Source organism: Prionailurus viverrinus, chromosome C1, assembly GCF_022837055.1.
Source record: "Prionailurus viverrinus isolate Anna chromosome C1, UM_Priviv_1.0, whole genome shotgun sequence".
Classification (NCBI taxonomy): Eukaryota; Metazoa; Chordata; class Mammalia; order Carnivora; family Felidae; genus Prionailurus; species Prionailurus viverrinus.
Genome location: NC_062568.1, coordinates 100,213,427 through 100,239,881, shown reverse-complemented (window position 1 = coordinate 100,239,881; position 26,455 = coordinate 100,213,427). Strand labels below are relative to the sequence as shown.

Here is a 26,455-nt window from a genome sequence, read left to right as displayed (position 1 = left end):
CGTGATTTTCTACCATTGAGCGCCTGCTTTGTCAGATAAGATAGCGGATTTAGCCCCCGAAATGCCGCAAATGAAGTCATGGCAAAGAAACCTGGAAAGTATATAAAGATGCTGTTGTCTGGATCAGGAAGAGAATAGAAATAGCCCTCAAAAGTTGAAATTTCCAGCTGAAAAATTTTAATGTCTACTTACAGGTAGGCAGTGTGGCCTAGCCACAAAGCTCAGGATTTTCCCATTAAACAGGATTTGAGGCTCAGCTTAACTGTGACTGGCTCTTTCCAGAAATGAGTTGACTTTTTTGATCTCTTTGCTCAGGAACGCTACTGCTGCCAGCAACAAGGCTGGGTAGGGAGCACCTAGCAAATGGTAGAGGTTTGAAACCAGTAGTTACCGTCTTCCTGTTCTTAGAGCTGCTAGATCATATATGTGCAGGTGATGTTGCAAAAGAAGCCACATACTTTCACAGCTTACAAATAACCCTGGTTTTAGCACTTGCTTCTTCTCTCATTAAATCCTGCCGCCTTTCCTGTTTGTCAGTCCCCGCTTCAGCGTAGTCGAGTAGGTGAGGATTTCCCCACTAGGTCAGCTTCCACCTGCTCTGGGCCCGGAGAAGGAAACTTGGAAGAAAATTGTAAACAGGTAGATTTTAAACTATGTACTGATTTGAAAAAAGACACTTCACTGTTTGCATTGTAGATTATTAATACTGATTACCCTTGGCAAGACACTGAAAAGATTGTGAAGAAACCTAAAATTCATATAATACTATGTTGAATGTGTGTGTGTGTGTGTGTAAAGATTTGTGTTTTGATGTGTTTTATGATTAACTACCTGCCCAAAACAAAAAGCTATGTTGAGTGTAGTCCCCTACCATATGCAAGATAGTAAATAAGGAATGTCTGGAGGTTTTGAAGTAAGTAACCTTTCTTCGGCGATTTTCTAAAGCAATTTTAATGACCATCTGGAGGGAAGCAATAATTGCTTAATAAATTAGAAACCTTCTCTTTCTCCCAAAGTTTAAGTTTTCCCCAGTTAATACCAGCGCTGAAGCATTTGTCAAAAGCTTTATTGATCTCCTGTCTCAAAGAACTCTTTCCTGCCTTCAAGGCAGTTAGTTGATAGCCCCGGGAGTTTTTTCCATAGAGTGACTGTAAGATTTGAAGGACCTTTTGCCCTCATCTACCAGTTTCTACTGCTGAGTGGGCGTGAGTGGGAGTCAGTTCCTTTTAAGTTGCCATTTGGTCTTTAAAATAAATGACCCTAGAGTTGTCCGTTAAGAGAAGTCAGCAGCAACCTTGCGTTTTTGGTTGGGCTGCTCACTGGCCCTGCCTCTTATGAAAGGCAAGAGTTCAATGATGGAACAAGAACAGTGGTGCACTCCACTTTTTGATCCATTATTGAACACGAGCTATGCCCCAAGCTTTTTAAAATGAATCTCTTCAACTCATCGCTATGTTTGGAGTTACTCCTTTAAAGAGAATGTATTGATGATAATGATAAATATAACCCAGTTTTCTTCCTTGTTTGGATTCTAGTATTCTGACTTCTCACTAACACAGAGGGTTGTAGATAAAATATTTTAGGACCATACAGTCTCATTCCTTTTAAAACTGTGATATAAAATATTTTTAAAATAACAGATTTAAATCATATTTTCTACCCATTTCTGGAGCTTGGACCTCATTAGAAAGGATTTTACTTTGAAAACAGCTTTAAATCCCCAAGGGTGACTTTTGAAAAATGTATAAAATCATTTACATTTCATATTTTGGAAAATGTAAAAATAAGTTACATCCATTTATATGTATAAATCACCACACGTACCATCTGTCCAACGAGTTATATTTTCACAATTCCTCCATCTCTCTTTTGGATTTCTTATCAAAATTCACCGTTAGGGTTATGGAAAGAGAAGTTTCTGTAGTGGGCCAAAATGTAAAGTCTGCTGCAATGGCTTTCCCACGTGACTAAGTCACTGATAGCACATGGCCACTAGTTAGCACAATTTCTAGGCCTATCGTCTTGCGGCTCTTTTGTTCCTGAAAGATCCCGCTGATTTTTATAATTTGCTTCGTGAAAAACCTCAAGTTAATTTGTGATATTAGATATCCTGTCATTCTGGGAAGAAACACAGTTTTTTTAAGTAAAGGTAGTGGCACATTTCACATAAAAATACTGATACATTTTATAATTTTGAAATGCCATTGTCATTCATTAAAAAAATAAGTCCCTAGGGGCGCCTGGGTGGCGCAGTCGGTTAAGCGTCCGACTTCAGCCAGGTCACAGTCTCGCGGTCCGTGAGTTCGAGCCCCGCGTCGGGCTCTGGGCTGATGGCTCGGAGCCTGGAGCCTGTTTCAGATTCTGTGTCTCCCTCTCTCTCTGCCCCTCCCCCGTTCAGGCTCTGTCTCTCTCTGTCCCAAAAATAAATAAACGTTGAAAAAAAAATAAATAAATAAGTCCCTAAACTTTCTTACTAAATTGGCAACATTTTCTTTTTTTCTCTCCCTGCTAAAACTCAAGTCTGTTTCTTTCTCTTTGAAGTGCATTTTTTTCTGCATGCGTTTTTTTTTCCTAACATCTAACAAAAATGTCTTTTTTCAATGCACAGGTTACTTTGCATGATTTTTGGAATTTAATCTTATACAAATATAAAGGTCAAGTTAATGTATATTACATTGGTGGTGAAAAAGATTCCTTCGGATAACTATTAAGTATGTTTCAATAATATGAAAATGTGTAGTACAATCGGTAATAGTGTGTTTTGCCTGTGTCATGAAAGCACACGGGCCCCTTGGGGTTTAATTTGGATGGAAAGGCTACTGATGACTGTATTTGGAGGTCAAGGGAAGGAAGTAAGATACTTTTGTCCAGTCTGTGCTTAATAAATGCTTTTGATAGGTCTAAAATCTAGTTTTTGATTCTGTAAAAGACATTCTGATATTTTAAAATTCATAATTAATTTTTATTTCTGGTTAAATACATTTGGGTCCTTGGATTTTTTTGTTTTTCTTTCTTCGGACACAAATAGTAGGTTTGTCTTAACTGGGCCCAGGATTAATTTTAACGTTGTGAAAGCATTGAAATATTTTGCGGTGTTTACTTCCAAAGCATTTCTCAAGCAGATATGTATTTTTTAATGTTTGTTTATTTTCGAGAGAGAGAGAGCAAGCAGGGCAGGGACAGAGAGGGGGACAGAGGATCCAAAGCAGGCTTTGTGCTGATAACACAGAACCTGACATGGGGCTCGAACTCGCGAACTGCGAGATCACGGTCTGAGCCAAGGTTGGACGCTCAGCCGACTGAGCCACCCAGGTGCCCCAGCAAATATGTTTTTTGTAACACCTTATGTCACGGGTAAAAATATTCCGAAGAATTACTACAATCCTAGAAATTTTGAGTCTTTGGAAAAATAAATGTATCCTTTTAGTCAGAAGAGTATGTGATGCATTTTTCTTTCTTTTGACTCTCAGAAATTTGTAAGAGATGCCATTATATACCAAAGTCTTCTCTTGGCAGTTGTTCTAAATCAAAACCCTTGGAACTAATTCCTCAGGCATTGTTTTTTAAGCTCACTGTGCCTGCTGCTACTTAGAACCATAGAAAGACTTGCTGGAGAAATCCGAGTCTCATAGGGCTACTGTTGCTTCAGCTCATTGCTTTCCCACCTTGCTGCCAGAGTGCTGGCTGCAGTACGTTGTCTCAGTTAATAAAGTAGAACGTTTGCCAAAACACCGAATTTGTACCATTTAAGTCTGGTTTGCTTCCCAAGGACTGGCCTTTCTCACTTGGCAGGTGCAACAGGGGTTTTTCAGATGTATTTAAACTCTTTCTCTATTTAGATTTTCTCGGTCAGAGTGGGGCTTGAGGGAAAGTGGTTGCTCAGGTTAGCCCATTGGCAGCTCCTGTAGAAACTTGTTCCCTCCAGGGGCACCAGGAGCCCTGTCCAGTGCTGACTTGGTAGAGTGAACCGTCTTCAGCCTTTCCATGTCCTCTCGTTGTTTTACTTACTTACTTAGCAGCTTTGTCCCTCGTGCTAGACAGCATGGGGAAGGTCATTGAATATGAACATGCTGTGGATATCCCAGGCCAGGGCGTGAAGGTGAAACGGGGGCGTATTTTCCAGGTTGGAGTCAGGCTGTTTATAACCGGTGATCCTGTTTTCTCCAAATGCCTTTTGTGTGTGTGTGTTTTATGACGAAGCTGTCCTCTTACTATTGTTTGACTCATATGAAGAAAGTTTTGTGAGACCGTTTTAATGAATGTTTGACCAGAATACGCTGTTGTCCGTTACATAATGAATCACATCTTCTTTTTCCAGGCAGCACAAATTGTGCTGATCTCTCTGTTTGAATTGAACACTCCCGAATTTACCATGTTACTTGGTGCCTTGCCAAAAACCTTCCAGGATGGTGCCACCAAACTCCTGCATAACCACCTCAAGAACTCTAGTAACACCAGTGTGGTGAGTGCCTCAGTCACGACTGGTGCCTCTGTACTGATGGAGACCTCTGCGAGTCCCTTGTCTAGACTTGCTCTGATAGAATGGCCAGCTTTCTTGTTCTCTTTCAGTAAACTGTGGGTGTCTGGAGGGTGGGGGTGTGTCTGGCCCCTGCAATAGTCCCAACGAATGAGCGAACCTCGTGTTTAAACATACCCTTTTTCTTAAGTGAGATTGTTCAATCCGTTAAATTTTTACTTGGTCACTTAGCCCTTTGTTCACTGAATTACTTATGTTTTTCATGCTATAAAAATGGAAGGACTCAATTGTGTGTGTGACTCTGGCACAGGTGACATCAGACGGTTCAACTTGAGGAACCCCTGCGTGATAGCTATCCGTTTGGGGTGTATCTGCACTTAAAATTGACCTTATCATTCTTTAAAAAAAAAAAAAAAAAGTTACCCCGATTGTGCAAGTATTTATCTTACTTTATTCTGCTTTCACCCCAGGGCTCTCCGAGCAATACAATTGGCCGGACTCCCTCCCGACACACCAGCAGCAGGACCAGCCCCCTGACCTCACCCACCAACTGTTCCCACGGGGGCCTGTCTCCCAGGTAATGCCATTTCCCCAAAAGTGAGGAAACCACCCCAATGTCTGTCCACCCCATTCCTAGGTTTTTAGACCAAGCTTAACACCAAAAAATGGATGGGTATCAGGAGATCATGGGGTCTAGTAGTCTGTATAATCTTGGGCAAAGCAGTTGACTTCTATGGCAAAATGGCCAATTTGTGCTGAGTGTTCTTGGAGATTCTTCCAGCTCTAAGCACTCCCTAGTAACTTAAAGATTTTAAGGCCAAAAGCCACATTTAGTACTGTTTCACGTAGAAACGATTTAGAAATTCATCACCTATTTTGTAAGTGGTAGGAGTGCCTTATGGTATTTGTCATCTAAATAAATCCCTTGTAGTCCCACACAAGGCCTAGGGTAGTTTTCCAAACCAGCAGTCAATCATTCCAGGCATAGTTGCTGTAATTACGGGCTCAACGTTTGAAGCAGACTCCTGCTCCAGAGAGGTATTTAGAACCTGAGAACTGAAATTAGATCATCATTTTCAGACTTTGTTGGGACCGTGCAAGCATTGGTCTTACAGACTCTGAGTCAGTGGCTTTAAATAAGAAAAATGCCTTGTCCCAGCATCTGTAGACTTCTCCATCTGGCCAGAGCCTGTGGAAGTCTCTGCATGGTGACTTTAGTCACCCCCCCCCACCCCCCCCACCCCCCGGTGTGTGTTGGAGCCTTCCATGGCCTCACACTGAGTAGTGGCCGTAGAGACCAGACTTGACAGTGCCCAGATGTTGAAGGTCGTACGTACATGCTGTATTTGTCTCCAAGAAGGCCACATCTTTGAGGTCTCTGGGCACAAGGATCAGGGGCTGTGTCTTCCGGGTTGCCGACACCAGGATGACAAGAAGATACTGCAAGTACATGCCAACTTCCCTTCAAGGGTTGCCTCTTTAGTAGGAAAATATTACAAGTGCCTTTAAATTTAGATTTTGAATGATCAAGAGTCTCCCCAAATCTTCTGTCATGACCAATGAAGTCCTCTTGAGTTTCTCAAGTTGTCATCTAAGTATTTGGAGCATACCAAATTTGTATTTTTCTCTTGGTGACACAAAGTATTTTGTATACTTACAGTATCCTACCATTTGTATTGCCCTACTTATAATCTCTCTAAATGCCCCTGGTGCCATGTTGAGGTAGAATGAAGAATGATGTCACGTCTCCAAGTTTGGTCTGTGTTGTCATGATTTTGGCAGGCTGTTATGATCAGACAATTGAGATCAGAAGTGAGTGAAAATACGTCTGAATTTCCCCAGGTGTCACTGAAGCTCCGCTATTTTTTTTTTTTTTTTCCTATGTCAACATCTGTAGCTTAAGCATATGGCTAGTCTTAAATGACCAGGGTCTGGTGTTAACGGTAAAATCAGAGTTCTCTTTCTTGGGGCAGGGGAGTGGGGAGGATTTTATGGAAAACTTGTATTCTCTGTAAATTGTTTCTTTTGTCTAGAAGTAATACTTCACCATTAATTGGGAAATCTGCTCTTCCATAATACACAATTCATATTCCTTATCTTTTATTTCATTATTAGGGTGGCACATTCCTTAGGTAATAAGCAAAAGGTAAAATGCAAGTTAAGTATTTTATTATTATATGTGCTACTAGTCTAAGTAAAGGATCAGTGGCGGCTGCTAGCATAATCCAGCAGAGCTAAGAATTGGCTGGGTGTTAATCTTCATGGATCCCCAAATTATTAAAAATTGAACTTATTTTTCCAGCTCACCATTTGTTTTTAATTGGTCTGGTCATAATTTTTATTGTCAGGATTGCAGATCAGTGGAAGGGGTTAATTTTCAATATTAATATCATTTTCAAGATTAAGGCCAGTGGTGGCATAAATGTTTTCTTGTCAACAAATTCCTCTTTAGGGAATTATTTAGTCGTGTGGTTTCTTTATTTTTTAAAAGAATGTGCCCTCCGTCAGTGCGTACCTAGCCAGATGGCCTTAGCCAATTTGAACTCACAACCAAAACTGTCCAGAAGTGGGAAAAAAGGCTTCCTGTCATATCACTGGAAATACTCAAATAGGCCTCATACTTTCACCAGGAAAATTATAAAAGAAATGAATTCTTGCATTAAATAGGAGAATGGACGAGGTTACCCCATTCCTAAGGAGGTGATAGACAAGTTCTACCACACATAATCCCAGAGTTTTCTGAGCAGTGCTCTTGAGGCATATTTATTTTCTGTGACCTGCAGTTCTTTTGAACCATCTTAACCATACAATGTTAGCTTTGCTATTCTTACAGGAAAAAGTCATTACCAATTACTGCTTTTTAATCTAATTTTTTTGTATCAAAACAAACTGTAGTATTTTTTTTTTAGTCCCAAAATTCTAATGCTCAGATCATGGTGTGTTATTAGCAGATATTCTAAAATGATGAAAAAATCTAATTTGATAGTTACAGAAAAATTGCTAACGAGGAAGTTGTTTTTGCAATAGTATTAGAGAAGCCGGAGCTAACACTAATCCTTGGTGAAACGTTCCATTAATTGTTTTTTTGTGTGAGGGAAGAATTACTCCTTACCCCTAGCTAGTAAACAAATACTGCTGGGTATTTGAAGAGATTTGTAACCTGGAGTTTTGTCTTTAAACACATCTGTATATTTTAGCTCATTTTACCCAGTGTGATTTGTGTTAAATGAAAAACCGAGTTGCAAGGGGCTTCAGAAATCACAGGACATCCATTCCTTTTGAGATGAGAAAGCGGATGGCCTTCCTCGCCCTGGTCTGCTGAACGTTCTTGACAAACGTGGTGTAGAGCAGAATGACACTAATGACAGAGCATCCCCTCTGTTACCCCCAGCAATAAAGGGTAATTTTAGGTGGATTTTACAGCCATTGCATCAGAGGATCAACAGTTTCCATAGAAGCCAAGTGGGGATTAACTGGGAAACTCAGCCTTCCGTAAGCTGTGGAGGGGCTGGTGCACCTCTCTGCTTTCCGCTGCACCTGTTAGCAGAACTCCAGGAGACGTGGTCACCCGGATTCTTCTTGTACCTCTGCCCCAATTCAGTGTGTGACTTAGAGAAGGTTTGTGGGCCCTCCTATGCTGTGGTGACCTGTCCTCTCTCCACTTACTTGCCTTCCAAAATAAGGCCACAGCTATCTTTGGCGGAGACTAGCTCTCAGGACTATGATGAGTGCCAGCCGCAGGCGGTGCTGCCCCCTGGGGACGCGGTCTCTGATGCCACGACTCCATCCTGGGCCTCAGATCACATTTCCTGCCAGGTCAGCGCACGCCTCTCCCAGTGTGTGTGGCTCTTCTGAATCGCAGCAGCTGTTAGAACTGTCCGTCAGGGCCTCTGCAGACCCAGGCCACTGAGTGACATTCACGAAGTGAAGAGGGCTGCCTGTGTTCTCAGATGCATTTTAATTCTCATAGCAGGTGATGTGAGTAGGGGAATTGTAACCCTCTAGTGGTACTGTTACTCTTTTAGAAGGAAATTGCTTGTGGTGGCCTCTGAGCTCCCATCTGATTGGATCCTGGCCTCAGGGAGCACCTTGCCCCCTGCTTGAGTGCTCTGGACAGAATGGCACATTCTCTGAATCTTCCTGCTGTGGTCCCTTGGTTCTCGTTTGAATTAAGGCCCGAAATTCCTTGTCTGGCTCTTTGTAAGACAGTTGGTTGCATTACCCGAAACTGAACATCCGTGCCTATTTGTGTGTAAGTGCTCACAGTGTCCTTCCCTGTGCACACACACATCCCCAGTCTTACCCTTGGAATCTCACGTGATTTAAACATGTAACACACGATCGAGAGGGGAAGGAATAAAGCAGCCTCATCAGGGGCCAAACTGTAAAACAAAATTTGTTCAGTTTTCCTCTGTATGGTGAAGTGTACGTTTTGCTGCAGTTAACTCTGACAGAGCCTGGTCAAGGAAGGAGGAGACCGGAAGACATTCAGGATATCGTGTCTTCCTGTCCCCTCCCCCCTCCCCTCCCCGTTGCCTTGTGTTGTCTCTCTCTGATTCTCCTCTTCTGATCACTGCAGTCGGTTATGGGGTTGGAGTGCCGATGGGCTATCGAAGCACCCACCTCCCTTTTCTCAGCCTAACTCCATTCCCACCGCTCCCTCCCACAAGACTCTCAGGCGCTCTTACTCTCCCAGGTAACAAGCTACCTGTTAACCTTGTCCGAGGTGTCACAATATTATTGCTCTTCCAGGGTCGTCTCAGGTCTTGTGGAAAGCCTCTGGCTTAGATGAGCAGGAGTAGAGCCTTGGTGAGAAGTGTGAGCAGGCACATGGTCTCTGGACCCGCATGAGTGCAGCTCCTGCCATGGCCCAGGGACAGATGACTGTTTGATCAACTGGCCAAATCCGTCAGCACCCACTGTGGCCCAGGCAGAGCTGAGCCCCCCACCCCAAAAGGTGACGGGGCAGTGCCGTGCAGTCGAGGCAAGCGAGAGGGGCACAGTTTCCTTCGTATTCTTCTCAAGCACACAAGGTATTCCCACCCAGAAGCAAATGAGACCTGCCCTGTCCCAAACTGTACCTGTAGCTCTCGTCCTGCTGTTGATGACGTGGACTGCTTTCTTGCATAAGGTACCCTCACGTGGCGATAGTCTGATCCAGAAGGGGAAGTCAGGAGGTTTTCATTGCTGCATCTCACTGAGGTGCCCTTGCCTCTAGGCAGTGGAGGGGTCGGTATCTAGAAGAAGGAGGTGGGGCTTCCTTCAGATTTAAGACAGATGGTAAATCAGTGGGACAAAGTAGGGCCCATGGATTCCTTTAGTTTACTGCTTGAGAGTCCTTTAGGTGCTTATTATAAAGGTCCAAAGATCAGAGGATCCCTTCTCTTGAAGCCTATAACTGCATGAGCAGAGCATAGGGCAGTTCAGCCATCTTTGTGCTGTGCAAAATGAGTTTGTACCCTCTGATAGGATGGGGTAAAAACAAAACAGAAAAAGGTCTGCTACTTCTGAATGCTTCACAGATAGCTTTTGCACAGAAGCTTTACATTTCTACTTTTGTGTCCTCAGCACAATGAAGCTGTACATATGAACAAGTCCGCTGTGTCGGGTTTTAACAACACCTTTCTTTGGAAACTCTTATAGGTCTAAGAGTAGCTTCCCAAGTGTTCAGAGAATCCTATAATGACTGTTACTAGATACGCAAGGTTAGGGAAAAGGCACAGCAACAACGTGACCACTGCTGTGGTCAATGTTAATGAAGCGTGTCGCTTTACTTCCTTTTTTAAAAAAAAGATGAGCCAGGCCTCGAAGTAGAAGTCCCATTTATGACTGTCTTCCAGTACACTGACCTGTGTGCCCTAATGGGCACTAAGCTTCACCCCCAGCCACTCTCAAGACCCCATTTCCAGAATCGTCCTTCACATATACACAGTAACACAGCTGGTGCTAATAAATACCCATAACTTTTGTTGGCCATCGGAGGGAGAGAGCATTGACAAGAGACTTTTACATTTAGAAAAACTTGTCCATTACATAAAAATAAGAGGAAACCTTTGTCTCTTTGCTCTCTGTCAAAACTGTGTTGATGGCATAACACGGAATGATTATCCTAATTCCATACCTAGAATCTTAGTGTCCTTCCCACTGCAGACATATTTTCCCTACAAAATGACAAAAGAGGAAAATCTGAGAAAGCAACCTTCCTGCCTCTGGTGTCTCTGTTCTTGGAGACCTGACCTCACCCATCTCCCCACCCTTGATATGGACCCTTTACAACAGGGCAGGTCCAGAGCTCTATTCTGCCCCAGTGTTGGGTGGCATGCATGGTCTGACCTTAGGCCAGTGAATATTGACCCATTGAGCAACTCTTCCTAATCTGAAGAATTCTAAGGAAACCCTCTGGGGTCTAATCGCAGTGTTTACAGAAGACCAGGAGCTGGCCTGTAACTAAAGGATTATGTCTCTGAGCTAGGGGGCAGGTGGCAGACTAGGGTCTACCTAAGCAAAGCCTCCTCTAAGAAAGCCACTGCGTCCCTCTTGCTGTGCTCTCTTATGTTCTGCTGGCCGGGGCCCCGGTATCTGGGATTCCCCGATGACAGCTTTCGTGGGAATTTCCTTTTTCCCTACAAAATGAGGGCTCGTAGGCATCGATTCGGAAAAAAAATGCCAAAACATGAACTAGCGAAGAAAGTAACATTATCTGGTTCGTGTTGGAGAAAAGCAATGCCGTCTCTCACCTGCCGCTCACAGTTTTAGCTTCGTACCAAGGAGATACTTCAAACCTCAAGTCTAAAAGAAGTGTCACCCCGGATTGCAGCCGGTCACGCACATGTACTCCTCACTATTAATTGAAAGTAAGAAGGAGGAGCATTAACTGGCAGAATCCTTTATTGGCTTATTTTGAGACGAGGCTATAAAGTTCTGTGAACGGAAGTGAAATATTCTAAGGCCATTGAGGTTACGAATAATGAGATGAATGAAGTGAAAGCTAATGTTATCTGAAGCGACATATGGAAAATAATATTGTGACATCCCTTAAAAAGCTGAACGTTTCGCCAGACTTGCTCTTGTCCATCTGTCATTCTTTCAGTTGCTTTTTTTCCTTTTTTGCATGGGCTATGCTATTATTTTTGGTTGTTGTGATTAAAAGTATTTTAAGGCATCTTTTTTACATCTCGTATACATAATTTTTTGTTTGAGTCATACTCAGTCTTTATATTTAAAAAATAGTGTACTGGCCAGATGTATAAATGCCTTTGCTCCCACGGAAGCTGGTATTGTGGTGTTCTAGAAAGGAGGGGCAGGGACCGACCCCCTGTGCTCCTCAGTCACGCTTTCTTCACATTAAAGTGATGTTGCCCCATAGACAGACAACCTTATGAACTTAGCAGGGGTTGACATCTTGAATTCCATTCAGGTTTTTCCTTCCACTTCCCGTCAGTATATACATGGGACTTTAGCTGTTAACATGTTCATTCACGTTTCTTTGTGTTTGCTGCCAGAGCCTGTCTTTGAGTTGGCATGTATTTTTGTGAGCTCTCCAAGCACAGTTGGGGTATAGATTTTCTTTCATTCATCAGAAAACAAGAAAGTTCTATCTGGGCGAGTTTTGCAATTTTAGGCAAATAGCTCCCATCTCCAAAGGTGAGTTCAGATGTTGTGCCCCAGCAGGACGTGTCCAGCCACAGAAAACACCTGGATGGTTCCAACCACGAGCCAGTAGAGGTCTGGCTCCTCCCAAGTGAGGACCGTCGACCTCTTATCTTGCTCATCTGCCCAAACCATTAAAGAAAAAAGAAAAGAAAAGGTGGCGAGGGGGGCTTAGTAAATATCATTTGTTTGTAAGCTACAGGAAACAGCCTCTTGTGAGAACGTACAGGGTTGGTTGTGTTGCATGTAGGAAAGGTTCCTGCCAGCGATGGTCTAGTTTCAGTTACTTCTTCTGTAGAACGAAAGACTGCATGTCTTTAGTCCTGAATGATGTTGTCGAATGCTCACTTAAACACACCCAAGGATTCTTTGTCCCTAGCAATCCTCAGTGTAGCTCCAAGACTTTGTGGAAGTTCACTTAGACCAACTCATCTGATCTTCTCTTCGAGTTTGTTTGAAACACGTGACACTCAAATGAACACAGTTGTTTTGCCTTTACCCTTGGTTGACTGTTGCTTCATGTTTTGCCTTCTTTATGCTGTGCTTTATCCTGTGCTTTTCTTGGATACTCTCAGTGAGGGACAGCAGGCTATTCTCGGGACCCGCTTCCGTGCACTCTCCGGACCATGAAAGTCTGCCTGTTGACACCCTATACATGACACCCAAAGGCTACTTGGGATTTTTGCTTAGTTTCTGATTTTGCTCTGCTCAGCCCACTAAAGGAACAATCGTTGGCATCACTTTTCTGTAAGGGACGAATGTTTCTTGCTTTTTCAAATACTTCTAGACATCCGTCTAGGAACGTGACTCACCTGTATAAGATCTGTTTTTATTGTAAAACGCAAAATGTCAGCACCTTGGAAGAGTTTGATATTCACAGCAAGCTCCTGGGTTAGATGGCACAAGAGAGACTGTCGGGAGCCTTTCGGTAGGGTGGATCTAACTTGGAATCGTTTTTGAACGTAGGGTTTTATTTCACAAGTTTCTAACCCCGGTGAGCATTACCCAGTCTTGTGAGGTCATTAGCTTTGCCTCTCTGAAACTTGCTTGTGACACTAGCTTTATTTTGAAATGCCCACCCCTCTTACCCGTTTGTACATTTGAGACCAGTAACAACCAGACTCCTTGTTTCCATCTTCAAGATACGAAAGTTATTTTTCCACTTTCATTACCTCGTGCATTGTCACCAGTTGTCACCCTTTGAGTTCTTGCATTCTTGTGGTTATTGCTGTGCCCCCCACCGGGTCTTACCGAGTGCTGATGTGATGTGTTTGGGGCCTGGTTTGACAAGGAACACGTGCACTTGTCCAGTGGTGGCACTCTAACAGGTGTCTCCTTTTCATTCCAACTCGCCTAAAGACACGAAATTGTAATTATACCTCACTCCATAAACTGTTGGAAGTAATTTATACCCATGCCTCAAATTTATGCGTGTGCTTCAATTTAAGAAATACAATATCTTTTGATCCTTCAGCATGCTGGAATATGATACAGAGAACCTGAACTCTGAAGAAATTTACAGTTCTCTGCGTGGAGTTACAGAAGCCATTGAAAAGTTTAGTTTTCGAAGCCAAGAGGATCTGAACGAGCCAATTAAGCGAGATGGCAAAAAGGACTGTGACATTGTAAGTATCCCCGGGCTAACAGAGAACTGTATTTCGGTGAAGTGAGAACTCTGAGGACTGACCATGTGAACACTGAGCTTCATCATCATTTGTGTCTTGTAGCTAGAAGAGTATTATCTTAAGAGGCCCGAGGCAACTTTATAAAATTTTGAGTGACCCCCAGCTCTCTTTGTGAAGAATGTAAACTAACTTGTCCCCTCTGTTTGCCTTTGTTTATCCTGGACATATTTTTGTTCCTGTGACGTGATGAAAATAGTAGGCCTGAATCAGACAGCAGCGTGGTTCTCTGGGAGCTGTAGTTCCTGCAGAGGCAGGCAGATCCGTGGGGAGTGGTGGTGCGGCGGGAGCGGGCAGGGCTCAGTACTGATGAGTCAGGCTGGGCCGGTCCTGGTGCTCAGAGGTGGTGCTGTCCTCGGAGCCTCATGAAGCAGAGGTCGAGGGGAGTGTGTGGTCAGATAGGAGGACGGGCCTGGGAGAAAGCAGAGAGGTGGCAGGGGGCATGGCATGAGTTCTCTTTGCGGTGGCTGGCGTGCAGAGAGCGGGCCTGTCGTGTTGGAGGCCAGGTTTGGGGAGGAGGCTGCAAGGGTTGGCTCAGGAAGGGTACTCCCTTTCCTGCCGGTGTCTGACTCCACTCGGGGGGTCACTGGAGATTTTTAACCAAGGAAGTGGCGTGGTCACACTTAAAATTGTAGGAAACCTGCTGCCCCTCTGAGATGGAGAATGACTCTGGAGGAAGTGGGGTCGGTAAGGCATGAGCTGAAATAACAAGAGTCCGAAGTCTCTGGCTAGAACTGTTAGGTGCTTGTGCCATTCAGTGAGATCATATCACAGAAGGAGAAAAGATGTGTGTTAACCCCTTTGGAACTTAATGAGTTCAGTTTTGGATGTGTGTGACTTGGGGGACATAGGGAGTGTCCAAGCACACATACTCCTTAGGCCTTTGCAGGTACCAGTCTGCAGTTCAGGTTGGCCGCTCGGCCCGGAGATGAAACATTGAGAGACGTTGACTGGTTGCCTGATGGTAACTAGAAAGTGAGTGAAATCAACTAAGTAAAGGGTAAGGACAAAATCCTGGGGAGCATTAACACTTAAAGGGAAAGACGGAAGAAGAGGACTTGGGAGAAGGGCTACAGGTCATTATTGCATGGGAGACCAGGAGAGTGGGGTATCAGAGAATTTAAGGGAAACTTTGGGAAAGGCCTTGTAGCCAAAGAGGTGATGCTGCAAAGACAGCGACCAGCCAGACGTGAAGGGAAAGGACTCTGCTGGATTTTTTTTATTTTTTTTATTTTTTTTACGATCTGCATCAAATACTGTATTTTAGCTGAAAGTATATAAAACACACGTTTATTCACCATTGTTCTGATGTAGAGCCACGACCTCTTCTTGGAGAATGGACCCACGGTTTGGATTTCCATGTTCTTCTTCTCAAATAAACTTTATGCACAGTCCTGGCGTACGGTTTCCAGATCTAGTTTCTTCCAGGAGCCCCATCTGTTTTGTGAGCACCGTTCAGAGCAGAGCTGAGCGTGGAAAGCAGAGTGCAGTGGGTTGAGGACCAGCTTGAGTAACAACCTGGACATTGAGGAGGGATCATTCAGGACCTTTTCCCCGGGGAGACCTGCCCCGTCTGAATGCACATGGGACCAGTTAGGAGAAAAGTGTGGACGATGCCGTGGCAGGGTGTGGGTGATTGGTGGACACGGGTCCTTGAGGACATGGCAGAGGAGGCAGTCTGGGCACTGGTGGCCATAGCTGGGAAGCAGGGTGGGCTGGGTTGATGTGGGGCCAGGAAGTGGAGGGCCTCCCCACTGACCGCTCCCACTTTCTATGGGCAGCAGAAAGAGGCCGACCTGACTCCGGGAGTTCAGCTGTGGTGAAGAGAGTGGAAAAGGGCTTCCAGAACACCTGTGGGGAGCGAGGGGCTCAAATTAGGGAATCCGAAGCCCTGCTAGGAACAATAGAGGCCCTAAGAGAAGGTGGATGCTTTCGTGTGTATTTTTCTATTTCTTTATATATATTTATGCATCTGTATGCTTGGAGTAGGCTGTAGCATGTTTTTGTTTGTTTTTGATGCAAGTGACATCACGGTGTGCATTCTGTTGAGTGTAGCATGTGAGCACTTTCCCCCCGTCTGCATTCTCCTGTGGGAATTTTTATGGTCAGGTGAGAATTTGTCACATGGATACCACAGTTATGTACTCAGTGCCCTATTTTGGAACATTTGAGTGATTTCCGCTTTTTCAAAGCATAAAAATTCTCTGGCGAAGTTGAAAGGGGTGAAGCTTGCCGAGTGAAGGTAGCAGGCAAGGCATGGAAGCAGGATTGTCATTGGTGGGATCGGCAGGATGGGGTGTAGGAACCCCCCAGGCCAGACAACAGGGTGGGTGACAGGATAGGAGAACATGAGAGGACGAAGTGGAAATTGTTGAACAGGTTCGAAATTCACGATCTTAGCTGCTGATTACCGGAGTGTGAGCGAAGAAGCTGGGCTGGGTGTGAAAATGCATTATGTGTGAAAGACTCGGGAGCCAGTGTACCTCTTTGGTTTGATAAGTGACCCAGTATAGTAAGACAGTCCTCCGTAAGGATGAATGTCAGAGCCACTAGGAAGACAGTTCCCCAAAGCAGAGATGAAAACGTTCAACGTGCAGGAGAAAGTCCATCCTTACGGGTGATTACAGAAATGCAGCAAACATACATTTGAGGCTCCACTTTATTTCTAAATTGTTCCACTTTGTTTCGGGTAGAAATTAGAATATTTAATGCTTCAGGATACGAGGGAACTAGTGTAATATTGGTGGCATGGGAACTTGATACAGTTGCTTTGGAGCTAAGTAAAATTATATTCGGCATAGGTGATTTTAAGTTTCATATCCTTTATCAAGTAATGTAACCTTTGGCAATCTGTGCTAAATAACAAATGCAGCAAAAGGTAAGAAAGGTATTATGTTACAGTGTAGTTTATTTCAGAGTTGTCTATAATAGCAAAAAATAGAAGCATTAAAAAAAAAAACAGTAGAAGGGGAATGGTTGAGTAAATCTTACTAGAACACAAGTAGAAATAGTGGTGTGATTAAACAATATGTTATTTTTTTTTTTAATTTTTTTTTTAACGTTTATTTTATTTTTGAGAGAGAGAGAGAGCATGAACGGGGGAGGGTCAGAGAGAGAGAGGGAGACACAGAATCCGAAACAGACTCCAGGCTCTGAGCGGTCAGCACAGAGCCCGACGCGGGGCTCGAACTCACGGACCGCGAGATCATGACCTGAGCCTAAGTCGGCCGCTTAACCGACCGAGCCACCCAGGCACCCCATTAAACAATATGTTATCAAACACTTTATTTACATGGGACATTCTCACACTATGAGAAAAGCAAAATATATGACAGAATGTGTGCCGTGATTCCCACTCTGCAAAGTCTGCATGAAGATAAGGACTGGTTTAAATATACAAGTTTAGAAAGTAAGAATTTTTTTTAGGGGCGCCTGGATGGCTCAGTCAGTTAAGCATCCGACTTTGGCTCAGGTCATGATCTCACAGCTTGTGAGTTCGAGCCCCGCGTCGGGCTCTGTGCTGACAGCTCAGAGCCTGGAGCCTGCTTCAGATTCTGTGTCTCCCTCTCTCTCTGCTCCCTCCCCAACTTGTCCTCTCTCACTCTCTCTCTTTCTCTCTCTCTCTCTCTCTCTCTCTCTCTCCCTTTCTCAAAAATAAACATTTTAAAAAAATTTTTTTAAAGAAACATTTAAGTCAAAAGTTATCACCACCTACAAAACAGACTTCAGATGTAAATTAACAGACTTTACATGTAAATTAGCGAGTGGAGAGGGGAAAACATAAGTGTTCAGTTCCTGCTCAGGTAGTTTATGAATTGGATGGTTTACAGATTGAAACCTAGTAACTATCCTTTGGTCAGTGGCCAGATTTCAAGGGAGAAATCTGGCTGTCCCAATACTTCTGAAAATGTAAAGGAAGAATTTGTTAAAAGTCCTAACAAGGAACTGACCGTGTGCCGTGCCTCAGGTGTCCCGCGATGGTGGAGTTGCGTCGCCTGCCACGGAGGGCCGGGGAGGCAGTGATGTGGTGGAAGGAGGCAGAACGGCCCTGGACAACAAGACATCCCTCCTCAACACCCAGCCCCCCCGCGCCTTCCCTGGGCCACGGGCGCGAGACTACAATCCCTACCCCTACTCGGACACCATCAACGCCTATGACAAGACAGCCCTGAAGGAGGCCGTGTTCGATGATGACATGGAGCAGCTTCGAGATGGTTTGTTCCTCTTTGCTTGACCCCCATCCAACTCCCCCCACCGCCGCCATCCAGAAGAGCTTTCTGTGGCTCTCCCTGGGCACAGCAGCTCTGGGTGTAGAGGGCAAACACACATGCAGACAGTCCTTCGTTTAGCCACTTACTGAGCCCCCACCATGTGCTTAGGCATGGAAAGCACATCTGTGCACAGAAGCGTGCACAGTCCCTGCCCTCTGGCAGCCAGCAGCCTGGCTTTCGTAGAGCCAGTCATGAAACCAGGAACGACCGGTGACCCAAACTTAGGGCTGCACACTGTGCAGTGAAGGAAGGTCAGCTGTGCCCCTCAGGGAAGGCTTCCGCGAGGCACAAGGGCCTGAGTGGAGGTCAGAAGCGCGAGGGGAGTAGCAGTTAGCGGGTGGAAGGCAGAGGCACAAGCCATCCCAGCACAGGCTCCGCGTCTGTGTGTCCTCTCCCAGCCCTGAGCTACGGAAGGAGGGCCCGGTAGCACCACTGAGAGCCCCTCGCTTTTCTCTCACACCAGCGTTTTAACCAGGCCTTCCTGGAGCTGCTTTGGTTGACTTCTGTCTCGTAGTTCAGAGAGAGGGGATCTGGCATATACTGAGCTCCTGCATTACCATGTGCTTTCTGCTCAGCTGCTTCCTGTACATATCTAATGAGATAGAAGGGATTATTCCCATTTCACAGGTTAAAAAACTAACATTCAGAAGGGTTAAGTTACTTGCCCCAAATATAACATACTTGGCACGAACATAACTAGTCTGATGACGTGCTTTGTTTTCTGACACTTGTGTTAAGACCAGTGTCCATTACTGAGTAACCGGTGAGTAAGCGTGCATTGGAATGATGCTGTTTTTGTCTGGAACTTAATTAGTTCTTTTTTCACCTGATTGTCACGTTCACATAATAGGTTTTTTTTTTTTTTTTTTAATATACGTATATATCCGTTTTGTTTCCAAGCCTTTGTTTTGTTTTTCAGTTTTAAATGAAGAATTAAATCAGAACCCTAAATTAGAACCCTAAACAGGTAGCATTCACTGTGTGTCATGAAGTGTATAACTTGCTGGGGACAAGGAGGCAAATCAGACAGAGTCCTTGGCCTCAGAGCAACTCATGGCCTGTCCGAGAAAAAAGACCTAACACAATGGCACTGGAAAGAGAGGGCGCCTCACTAGAGCAGATGCTGGTTTCAGTGGGGACACAAAAGAAGGGGAACTGGGGGGCGCCTGCCTGGCTTAGTTGGCAGAGCACGTGACTCTTACTCTCAGGGCTGTGAGTTCAAGCCCCACAATAGCGATGGGATCCTAAGACAGAAATGAAGTCCTGCAGTCATTTGAAGGCACGTGCCCAGGTGGTTACTTGCCGTGGGTAGCAACTCCGTAAATTCCCAGGGATTCCCAGCGTCTGTTCACCGGGCCCAAGGCTAATGGCTTGGTGGTTATTATGAATTGCACTTTTTAGGAGTAGTGGGCTGTTTCCTTTTATTGTTCAGACAGTTGACACATCATTTAACTTACCCATTTGTTGCTCTTGTTTAAGATAGAACAGAGATTGGGGTGTTGGTTGTTCCCTATTTACCAACTGCGTAAAAGGCTTCCTAAACTTACTAAATTTATGTAAGGCTTACCAACTGACTAAAAGGCCTAAAGAGAAAAGTGGAAAGGCAGGGGGGAAATGATTGAGTTCTTTAACATTTCAAACTTCCTGTGTGTTTGTTCCCTCGCACCTTAGAAGCTAAAAAAAAAAAAAAAAAAAAGTATGAAAATACAAATTTAAGTAGATCCTAATGATTTGTCTTTGCCTTTTCATCCTTTCTATTGAAAGGAAGTGTTCAGAGTTGAGGTCTCTTAAGTTCATGGGAAGACAAAGGATAGGTGTTTCATGGCTGAAGCCCTTTTGCTAAGTGGTTTTGGCACGTTGTACAGTCTGTGCATGGACAGTCCACGCACAGGCTCAACACCTTGATTAGTATTTGTTTGCTGTGCTAGTTACTAAGCTGTGGACATTCGGGGAGGGAAGGAATGTCAGATGGGTCAGTGAGGAGGGCCTGGAGGAAAATGTGCACGTGTCAGTGGGTGTGACGGCGGGAGGGGACTATCCAGGGGTGGCCTGACTTGGAGCTGCTGCAGTGGAGGTAGATTTGGGGGGGAGGAGGACAGTCACGGAGAGACTTTTAGATGGCTTCTCCTGTTTGTCCGAACTCGAAGGGGGAAAACGATGGTGGGGGAGGGTAAGGATGTTGGTATTGGTACTTGACATCTGTTCCCACATCTCCGTTTTCCTGTTTGGTGAGACGGCCTGCTGAGGGTGTCACGAGCAGGCAGCAGAGAAGGGTGAAGGGCACGGGGCAGGAATGACGGAGGGGGGCTGCCTCTGGGAGCGGAGAGCGGGCGGAGGGCGCGTCCACAGCCCGGTGTCCTCGTGAGGTGACTTTGTCTCGGTGTCTCTCCAGTGCCCATTGACCATTCTGACTTGGTGGCTGACCTTCTGAAAGAGCTGTCCAACCACAACGAGCGGGTGGAGGAACGGAAAGGCGCCCTGCTGGAGCTGCTCAAAATCACCCGGGAAGACAGCCTGGGTGTCTGGGAGGAGCACTTCAAGACCATTCTGCTCCTGCTGCTGGAGACGCTCGGAGACAAAGACGTGAGGCGCCTTCCTCGTCCTTGCGTTCCCCCCTTCCCATGTGACGGGCTGTTAAGTCCTGTCGTTCTGGACTTTGGCTTCAGCTTTATTTCTGTACTGTGCCTGCTGTTTACATCAAAACGTTTTCCAAATATTTTCTGAGCACCAGCTAGTGAGGTCATGTTTCTTTCTGTCAGAGACGGGCCCCATTCCTAGCTTATTTATGTGTGTGTTTTCTTCTGTAATTGGGTTTGTAGGAGTTGAGGAAAACTTGTTCCTGCTTCAGGTTACTTTGTTTAACACAGAATTTCTTAAACCTCTGTTAGCATGGAATGGTTTTTTACCATGAGGTTTTTTTCTGTGTGAGTTTTAGGTTCCATGCGTAACTGAGAAATAGAGAAGTTCATTTTTTAAGAGACCCTACTAGATGCTGCCTTCCCTGAAGTTCTGTGTAGATGCAGCCGGCATCTGTGAGCAGCAACAGTGATTTTAACTGGTTAAGCAAGCAGTTCTGGAGCATGGGTTGTTTTCTGTTATCTTCTGTATTATTTTTTAAATCAAAAGCCCTCTTTGCCCTGTGACCTTTTGAGTGTGACCAACGAGGAATTTGTGCCGTGCCCGGTCCGTAATCCACACCTGGCACCACGTAGATGACTCTTAAAGGGGGGGGTAACCTAGTCAGAGCCCTGCCTTCTCCCATCTGTGTGCCGGTCCCTTATGCAGAGACAGCAGCAGATATTGGGAATTGTCTGAGTGAAACTCTAGAAGTAAAAATCCACCTGTGCACCGGGCTTTGTGGAGGCCACGGAAACAACGAAGCAGGTGTGATGAAGAACTCAAGGGCAGGACCAGGTGGATTTTGAGGAAGCTCAACACAGCCCACGGTGAAGGTCCCTCTCGGGGTCACGTTGATGGTGACTCTGATGGAAGACGGGTGCACAGGGGGCCGGCGAATGCGGTGGCTCTGATTGCTTTCTGATGCTTCGGGTTAATGGTTTGGCGGAGGGTGGGGACAGACAGAAATACAGTGATGGAGGACCTACAGTCACTTCCCTTACAGCCTGCTTGTTCAGGCTGTGTTAGGAGATAGAGTGATCTCACGTAGAGAGCGGGTAGATGGTCCATTAGTGAGCCAATAGCACAGATGAGTGACGAAGAATCAGGATGTAGTTTTTGGCTCAGTTTGGTGTAAACCCCTTTTCTTTTACTGAGATCAGGAGCCGGTGTGGAACGGTTTTCCTTCACACGGCGCAGCTTGGGCCTCAGACACCTCGAGGCGTGTACACACGACCCTCCCCCGTGATCTCATCACACAGAAGGTCGGGAATAAAGACAGGTCTGTGGCTATCTTACAGGCCATGTTGATGAAGTGGTTAGATGCTTGTTACCTGTTCTTTACCAAAGGGTAATTTGCATACCGACATCTCAGAAAACGTGGAAATCCTCCAGGAGATTGATAATGAACTTAGATGTATCGTCCTCATTCGGTCTCATTTGGTCCTCTTTTGGCTCATTCCAGAAACCTTCCTCAGGTCTTAGGTGCTGGGTCCTGGGAATGTCAGCGTAGGCATAGCACCCGCCTCATGGGACTGGCTGCCTCAGCCTGTGCCACGTTTGCAATGTGACCTGCGTTGGGTGCCAGCAAGATGCCAGGGGAGCCCAGGGCTGGGTGCCTGGCCGTGCTGGGCGCTTCTGGCTAGTATGTTCAGTGAAGCGCTGTGTTGTTTGCTGATGTCTTCCTTTCCTCTTGTACTCCAGCATTCCATCCGAGCACTAGCATTGAGAGTTCTACGGGAAATTCTGAGAAACCAGCCCGCAAGATTTAAGAACTATGCCGAGCTGACGATTATGAAGACTCTGGAAGCCCACAAAGACTCCCATAAGGAGGTAAGCCAGCCTCTGGCCCAGGAGTGCCGAGCAGATGGGCCTGGGGGTGCACTGAGGGTGTGGGGAGAGAGGGGTGTGGATCAGTGTGCAGCCTGACTAGGAGTCGCTCCCTTTGGGGGGCACGTGGTGGGGGGGGCTCAGTCAGTTAAGTGTCTGCTTCTTGCTCAGGTCGTGATCTCACAGTTCGTGAGTTCGAGCCCCACGTCAGGCTCCCTGCTGTCAGCATGGAGCCTGCTTGGGATTCTCTCTGTGCGTCTCCCCTGCTCTCTCTCTTTTGCTCTCTCTCTCTCAAAAATAAATAAGTAAGCTTAAAAAAAAACGTTAAACAAAAAAAGAGTCGCTCCCTTAGAGCTCGGCCCGGGCCGTGGTTCAGGGTGACAGTCCCAGTGCTGGTGTGGCAGCTGAGCCCAGGTGCCATTCAGGGCCTGGTGCCACTTGGTAGGTTCCTGACTCCCACATATGCAGCAGGCCTGACCTGTCCTCAGGGATTTCCTGGTTGGTGGTTCCCAATTGCTGTGGTCAGAAGGAGGGGGCTGCCGTTTTCCTGGTGGCATTCAGCACCTGCCAGACTGTTGTTGGGAGATCGAGGTTGGCTCGAGAGACAGATGTGCAAGTGCTGGAACCCACGCTTCCTTGCTCCACGACCTCGGACAGGTTCTTTCAGCTTCCGCATCTCAGTGTGCTTGTGGATAAGGTGGAGGAGGACGTTGTCACAGTTTCTTGTGAGAACTGAATGACATGCCAGTGACGACAGAGGTGCTACATATACCTGTCAGTCTTCCTCCCTCCCCTCCCCTCTCAGTGTACCCCTCTCTGCAAGTTCAGGATGAATGGAGGCAGCCATGTCCTGCCTTTCCTTGCTCCTGAACGTGTAAAATGCTAACAACTGTCCTGGCACCTCAGACGCCTACTGGAGAGTTGGAAAAATGTGTTTCTGTGCCCCGCACACTTACGACCGGCCCTGATTGGACCCGCAGTAAGTCCAGCCGGTTGCTCGTTGCCTTGTCCAGCCCCTGGGGCTCACCAGTCCTTCGAGTGCCTAGAGACCTACAGAGAACAGTGAAATACAGATGGTTTCAGTAACACCTTTCCAATCAAAGGCACTGTGGGAAATTGGACTGTATACTCAGAACATTAGAAAACCTCGATGGATTGGACCCCAAGTGAGAATAACCTGCTTAGTTGAGTCTGGTGGCTCACACGTGATTCTCATGGGCACACTCGTGGATTAAGGGAATGGCAAGAATATGTCAACAAAAAGAATCTGGACCCCAAATTGTGCTGTTTCTCTGTTTAGCAGCTTATGTGGCTGCCCAGCGGTGACAGGTTTGATCTCCTGAAACCCGCACCACAATTGCAGGCTCAACGAGGGTAGGGGTCTCGCGCTCTGTCTAGGCATCTCCACCTGATGGGCCTGGCACAACGCGGGTTCATAAAGTGATAGATACATTTTTGGTTTTTTTTTTTTTTTACATTTATTCATTTTTGAGAGACAGAGCACAAGTGGAGGAGGGACAGAGAAGGGAGACACAGAATCCGAAGCAGGCTCCAGGCTCCGAGCTGTCAGCACAGAGCCCGATGCGGGGCTCAAACCCATAAACCGCAAGATCATGACCCGAGCTGAAGTCAGACGCCCAACCGACTGAGCCACCCAGGCGCCCTAAGTGATAGATACGTTTTTAACCTGTTGACGCTTCAGAAATCTGGCTTTGTCGTGTGCTAGTACAAATCACTCATGTTTGAACAGAACGCTTTCCTGTTACAATAACTCATGTAAAATGTGAGGACCCATGAGCTAACGTAGCCAACGCCATTATTCCTGAGTGAGGGAAGAGAGTCCAGAACATGCTGTCATTTGTCAGGTGACGCATGGCAGGTATTGGCAGAACCAGTATGTGAAGCAGGTTTTGTGTCTCTTAGGGCAAGTGGCCTGGCCTGTGCTGACCTTTTTCTCTTCTTTTTTAAACCCTAATAGCCTCTTCTTAAATACCTGACCAAAAACCGAAGTAAAACTGTTCTCTTGGAAGCACCTGATGCTGTTTCCTCTGGAGAGGACCTACTTAGAATGTGGCATCGAGGTGACACTAAGCCCTCCGTAGTGTGTGGCGCTTACTGACTATCCCCTTGGAGGATGTCTGTGTTTAAAGCTGGCATCCTGATCTTAAACTCTGAAACTTTGCCAGTGGACCCTAAGAAGTACAGCTGAGCAGAATTAAATAGTCCATTTCTTACTGAGCTGTCTTCTTGAGGGATCTTGTTTCTTTGGGGTGTTTTTCCTCCTGCAAAATGAGAAATTCAGTAGAGAAAGTTCTTTGGCGTGAACTCTTTTAAATTGCCTGAGGGACAGAAGCAGAAAATACCTGTTGCTTAAAGTGAGCTTAGCAGCCCTTAGTTGTCCTGTGGCATCCCTATGACCCAGGGTCTCCTCACTGCCGTCACTGATCACCTGACCAAGCAGGTGGGGAAAACATCCTGTTCCCAGTAAAGGAGTGCCTTTATTGGCAGGCCTGCCCTGCTTTGCATACTTCGATACTCACCTTGAGTGCCCTTGTATTTTCCTTGTGAAACTTCACTCTGTCACTTGGCCAGAAGCTCCCAGCCTTGGGCACTTGTGTATATTTAGGATTATGTATGGTTTCTTTGTCTGTCTTTTCTTTTGAAATTCTTCTAGTCTTTCTCTTATTTTACCCAAACTGTCTCCATCCATCATTCCCTTTTTTGTCTGTCTGTCTGTTTGTTTGTTTGTTTGTTTGTTTGTTTTTTAGGGCAGAATAGTTAGACGCACATCAAGTTCGTGCTGTGGCCATCTTGTTGGCACAGAATATTGCACATGGTGGTTCTCTAGTGTTATGTTTTTTTTGTCACTACATTCAGACACGGTTCTGACATTTATTGGGAAGGATCTAAAATGTTTCTAAACCCAGTGACTGTGTCAGTCATGCAGAAGCAGAGTCTACTCTCCTAGCTAATTGGTACTTCCAAAGCGTGTTCATTCCATTGAGCTTTCCTGGAACTTCCCTCCCTTAGGAAACTCGTTGGTTTTGTATTCACAGACAGAACCCAGGCTTCGGCAGGACGCGACAGGCTGACACAAGGCTGCTCTGGGACCTTAGCCCCAGATGTCCCTCCTTGCCCGCTGGGGCAGTGGCCACACTATGGTGCACACTGGGCAGTGGCTCTGGGACTGTAGCAGTGAAGGACAAGTTACTGAAATGCCATTTCTAGAAGTTGAAATTTGTCATAAAAGCTCTCAGGGGAGATGAATATCTCATCCTTTAAGCCACGGTCTGTGTTCTCAGGCTCTTTTAAAAGGAACCGTGCATGCAAAACATGTTTGTTACACATTGGAAACATACCAGGCACTAGATCTCGCTCAGGCGTCCCTCATCTTAAGCCAACACAGATTTAGTAAGCACCATAGAGGATTTGGATACCAATTTAGAGTTTCTATTGAAGAAGTTGGTGTTTGTCAGCTAAGACATGGTTTCATATTCCTTATTTGAATAAGTACATCTCCTTCATTATCTGACTCCTCCTTTTTTTTTTTTTAGTGTTCTATTATAGTTTTATTTTTTTAATATGAAGTTAATTGTCAAATTGGTTTCCATACAACACCCAGTGCTCATCCCAAAAGGTGCCCTCCTCAATGCCCATCACCCACCCTCCTCTCCCTCTCACCCCCCATCTACCCTCAGTTTGTTCTCAGTCTGACTCCTTTTTATCTGTTTAGTAAATAAACATTGCTACAGAGTTTCAGTGTCTCCTTAATGAAGTCACCACAGTTTACAGTAGTGTTAGCTTATAGCAAGCATCTTAAAAAGGGCTGAGGACTTGTTAGTGACCTTCAGAAATCTGAAGCCCATTTTCTGTTTTAAAAGAAAACTCCATTCATTTAACTCTTCTCCTCTTAGAATTGGCAATCCTTT

General features: G+C 45.5%; 1 protein-coding gene across 12 annotated transcripts in view; it reads left to right on the top strand.

Annotated features, from left to right (window-relative positions):
- The window catches only part of CLASP1 (cytoplasmic linker associated protein 1), a 277,780-nt gene that overhangs the window by 228,708 nt on the left and 22,617 nt on the right, over positions 1 to 26,455 (top strand). For all 12 annotated transcript variants that reach the window (XM_047869157.1, XM_047869151.1, XM_047869156.1 and 9 more), the window contains 6 exons: positions 4,319 to 4,462; positions 4,948 to 5,054; positions 13,602 to 13,752; positions 17,777 to 18,023; positions 20,473 to 20,663; positions 22,401 to 22,529. In XM_047869157.1, coding sequence (XP_047725113.1) covers positions 4,319 to 4,462; positions 4,948 to 5,054; positions 13,602 to 13,752; positions 17,777 to 18,023; positions 20,473 to 20,663; positions 22,401 to 22,529 — 969 coding nt within the window. The remainder of the gene's footprint in view (positions 1 to 4,318; positions 4,463 to 4,947; positions 5,055 to 13,601; positions 13,753 to 17,776; positions 18,024 to 20,472; positions 20,664 to 22,400; positions 22,530 to 26,455) is intronic.